The sequence below is a fragment of the Tasmannia lanceolata genome, unplaced genomic scaffold (genome assembly GCF_043159265.1).
Source record: "Tasmannia lanceolata isolate RefF3 unplaced genomic scaffold, GAP_Taslan_0.1 ptg000021l, whole genome shotgun sequence".
Classification (NCBI taxonomy): Eukaryota; Viridiplantae; Streptophyta; class Magnoliopsida; order Canellales; family Winteraceae; genus Tasmannia; species Tasmannia lanceolata.
The window spans coordinates 12,946,049-12,950,275 of record NW_027518698.1 but is presented as its reverse complement, the minus strand read 5'-3'; the positions used below and the strand labels follow the sequence as shown (position 1 = coordinate 12,950,275).

At 41.3% G+C, this 4,227-nt stretch overlaps 1 protein-coding gene across 1 annotated transcript; it reads right to left on the bottom strand.

Annotated features, from left to right (window-relative positions):
* Positions 1-283: 283 nt before the first annotated feature.
* On the bottom strand, positions 284-1,050 carry LOC143855479 (putative ubiquitin-like-specific protease 1B). Its single transcript, XM_077365594.1, has 5 exons — positions 949-1,050; positions 761-858; positions 555-678; positions 402-485; positions 284-322 (listed from the first exon to the last, which is right to left on the bottom strand). Exons 1-5 carry the CDS (start codon positions 1,048-1,050, stop codon positions 284-286), a joined length of 447 nt encoding a protein of 148 aa, XP_077221709.1.
* Between the last annotated feature and the right edge of the window lie 3,177 nt (positions 1,051-4,227).

The following is a 4,227-nucleotide window of genomic DNA, read 5'->3' as shown; positions in this document are numbered from 1 at the left end:
AAAAAAATAGAGTGTGATCAATGAGTACTAGTACTAAAAAATCATATGAGACAATCTGTTCTGTAACATCCACGCCTTCTTCAACTTTCACTTCTTTGGCTTCATATTCTTCCTCTTCATCACTAGCTTCGCCATCTCATGCAACTGTCTCCAGTGCTTTCCCCATCTCTCCCATTCTTCCTGCAACTTCTTCCGGTTCTCCTGATCCTGCTCACTCAGAAGCTTGCCATTGAAGGAGCAGATGTTGAAGCCATTCTTCATCCACGACTTCTTCAAGTTGCCACTAACGCTGAAGAGAGCCAGGAATTGGAACAAGGCTTACCTGCAAACAAGCACAATTATTATAATGAATAACTAAAATATTTTGATGTTTCCCAATTGTTTGAAAAATATCCACTCACCCTAGCAGGTTGATTTCCGCCACCTACTTCTGGAACGAAGAGAGCAAGTATCGGATCAGCTGGCGACCAATTGAAGTCTAATACCTGTACAACCAACAACAATGTCTCCCAGGTAAGAATGTCAACAAGTTACAGGGATATTGTCCCATACACCCCATTCAACATTTCGGAAAGTAGCGAAGGTCGCATAGCCTTAATATCTTTCTGGGTGAAATCGAGGCTAGCGTCACGGGTGATGTATTCCATCTCTTTCAAAACGAACAGCTCACAGTCGTGGCTGCAAAACATGAATATATGCAATAATAAGAATTAATCATTTACGGAGGTTTCATAAACTGAAGTAATTGCACGTAACATACTTGTTACCTTGTATGGGTCGATCGGCCACTACATCAATGGGGAATGCACTTATATCACTGTCTTTCACTCTTCTGAACCATTGAACAAGGTAATCGACCTACAGATCAATAATTCTGTACATTAGGGCAGTAGTCAACACAAATTAATTAATAATTGGCCTACGAATCAAGTTTAGAGTAGTACTCACAAGGGGTTGCACCCTACTAGAATCCGTGCGAGCGACTAGAGAATCGTAAAGAATGAAGGTACGATGCCCCATATCCAACACTAGAAGAACCCAATGAACCATATCTATGTTAATTGGAATGAGTACTTTTCATATCTGTTGAAGTGGGATGTTTTGTAGACGATTTACGAATCTCGAATATGCATCGGGACGTTCACATCTTTCGTCAAGTATAAGTTGCTGCAACCAGAAAAATAAATGTTAGAATTGCTTGTAGCTTCAAAAACAAAAATCATTACTTATAAGTGAATTTAATCTCACAGCTAGATGGGTAGTAAGGCAAATGCATGCTCCCTTTTGTTTTGTTCGCAAACGTTCGTCCCGCAAGTTCAAGTAATCAGTATATACATTAACAATCTACAGAACAGACCATAGGTCAACGAGAAGGAATTTAAGAAGAAATGTGTAGCAACGCATTATTCACACTTTACGTTACTAAGTGAACCATATAACATGTTACCGGAGATGATAATCACCCTCTACAATCGGTTAGTATAAGCAAGTCTTATTTACACATGTGGTACCCAAAACTGTGAATGACTCTGTCACTGCAAATCCAGTAAAAAGTCATCTCCCTCTATGGACCTTTACTCATATAATTGTACTAAAACAACGTATCTATGAAATTAATCAGAGAAATTAGAATTCCAAAACAATCTAGGTTGTACGAAAATTTACCAAGGTTGTAGCGCTGCCAATGCATCCACCTTCATCGCTGCAGGCCCGGTGACATTGCGAAGAGCATAAATGCCTTTCCGCTTGCTTATAACATACGGTGAGCTGAGTGCTCTACTAGGTTGTAACCTCCTTCGACGTTGCTTCACATTTTTTTCAATGCTCCCAATCAGTTTTTTTATCTTGTTTGTTATTTGATTTCTTACTCCGACTGGGGTTCAAATCAAGACTGTCAAGCAAGATAGTAACCATATTAGCTGCAGCATCCCTGACATCCCGAGTAATTAGGCTATCAATAGAGATATGTTCTACGCTATCATCAACCAAATATTTTCCCATATCATCTACAAAAACACCAACCCCTACTTCCCCCTTGGCAGTCACTATCTCAGCTTCCCCATCCTTATTTTCAGCCTCTCCTTCCCTCTTTCTCGTTATCTTCGTTGGGATATCATTCCCTGACTCCAAACCTTCCCTCTTTCTCGAATCTCTCCTGAACAAATGAGTTTTTATCTCCCTCATTTCACATTCAACTTTGGTTATCCTCTCCAACAATGATCTCTTTGTAACAGATTCATCTACTTCGGACTTCTCATGGCCCCACTTCCTCTCCTACTCCTCCTCCTTCTTTCCCTCCCCTGCTCTGCTGCAGTTGGCTCCATTGAATCCCCCACTACAGGCACAATTGGACCCATGCCATCCTCCACTGACCTCTTTGTAACGGATTCATGTACCTCAGACTTCCCATGTTCCCCTCTTCCTCTCCTACTCCTCCTTCGTTCCCTCCTCTGATATGTCGCAATTGGCCTCATTGGATCCCTCAGTACAGGCACAGTTGGACCCATGCAATCCCCCATTGCAACCACAATTGAATCAACTGAATCGCAAGGAATACTAGCATCGTCGTGTTGATCATCGACTCGAAGTAGAGATTCTTCCCTTACCACAGCTTCGACCCTCCTAACCACCTGGAATACATTCCTTATTATTAATTACAAATACGACTGTAAAAAATAACACGAAAGACATACAACGACTGTAGACACTCCCATTTTGCTCCGCTCTAATCAACAAAGAAATTAATGTTTTGCTATCAGTCTTTTTCAGTGTTTTCTATTCCCGTGTCCATTCCCTATGATTTCTCGATCTTTTCGATCATTTCTGTCGTGTTTCGCATTTTTTCGTCAAGTGTCGAGAAGAGTTATTCAAAAATCGAAGCAAGAAAGAATTTGGACCCATTCGGTGGGCCCGCATTGAACATTTGTTTAAGATTTGGATCGAACAGGGGGTCCGCACATTGTTTTAATGAAAATTGAGTTTTGAGCCTACTTCGATCCAATGTGTACAGAAGCCCATCAAGTAGATCGTTCGGATTATCACACTTAAGAAGGGGAGTATCCAATTTATATCGTGGTCCACCAAATGAACCGTTTGGATCATCCCACGAATGTGATTTATAGGATGTACCCAGTTATATAGTGGCCCAATAAAGTGAACGGTTTGGATTACCCTATAAGAAATGATTTATTGAGCATATCCCATTAATGATTTGTTAATCGGATGGTTCAGATTATCCTGTGGGATGGGACCCACTTGGGATTGATGCCGAATCCAAGGAAATAAATTCCCATTAAATCTTGAAGGCATGAAAAGAAAGCATATATATTTTATGAGGTATTTTCGTCTACCTTCTCCTTTGAGAAAGACCATAAGCGGAAACTTTACGTTAGGTAATTCTCGAGATTGCTTTTTGGGGAGGAGGCAGCATAAGGAATAAAAGAAAAAAAAAGAAAAAAACGAGGGGAGGGAAATCTGTTTTAAGGCAAGAGAAGTGTAAGGAAAGACCTCTCGGCAACTTTCCCCCGGCAGAGATTTGTTTTAAGAAAGAAAGAAATATACCCACTTGGAAAAGGAAAATAACAAAAGAAAAAAAACGGAGAGCAGAAGAGGCTCCCTTTGTTTTTCTTCTCTCCTACCCTCTCTCTCTGTTTTTACGATCCTCCCCATTGCCCTCTGTTCTTCTCACCATCTACCCCCAACCCTCAACAGCCCACATAGAAGAAAAAAAGAGCAGCTTTGAAAAAAAAAAGAAGGAGAGAGAGGAACAGTGCGACGGGGAATCTCCATCTATTGGATATTCTACCTCTCTCTCAACTCTCCGTTGGCTCTGGACAGCCCACTCGGCTCTCTGCTCTCTCTGTCCATCTCATACTCTCCCTCTCTATCTCTCTTCCCATTCACAATACTTTTTTTTTAAAAAAAAATAAAAAGAAAAAAACAGAACATCGCATGCTCTGTTTTTTCCCACGTTCTCTCTCTCTCTCTCTCTCTCTCTCTGTCTACCTTGCACTCCCACTCTATTCCTTCTTATGTATTTCTCCATCACTCTTACTCTGCCAAGCTCTCTGCTTCTCTCTCTATTACTCTCTGTCAATCTCTCTCTCGGTCATACTCTCCCACCCTCTGTCAATCTCTCTCTCGGTCATACTCTCCCATCCTCTGTCAATCTCTCTCTCGGCTTCTCTCTCACTCTCTCTTGGCTTCTCTCTCTCACTCTCAATCTCG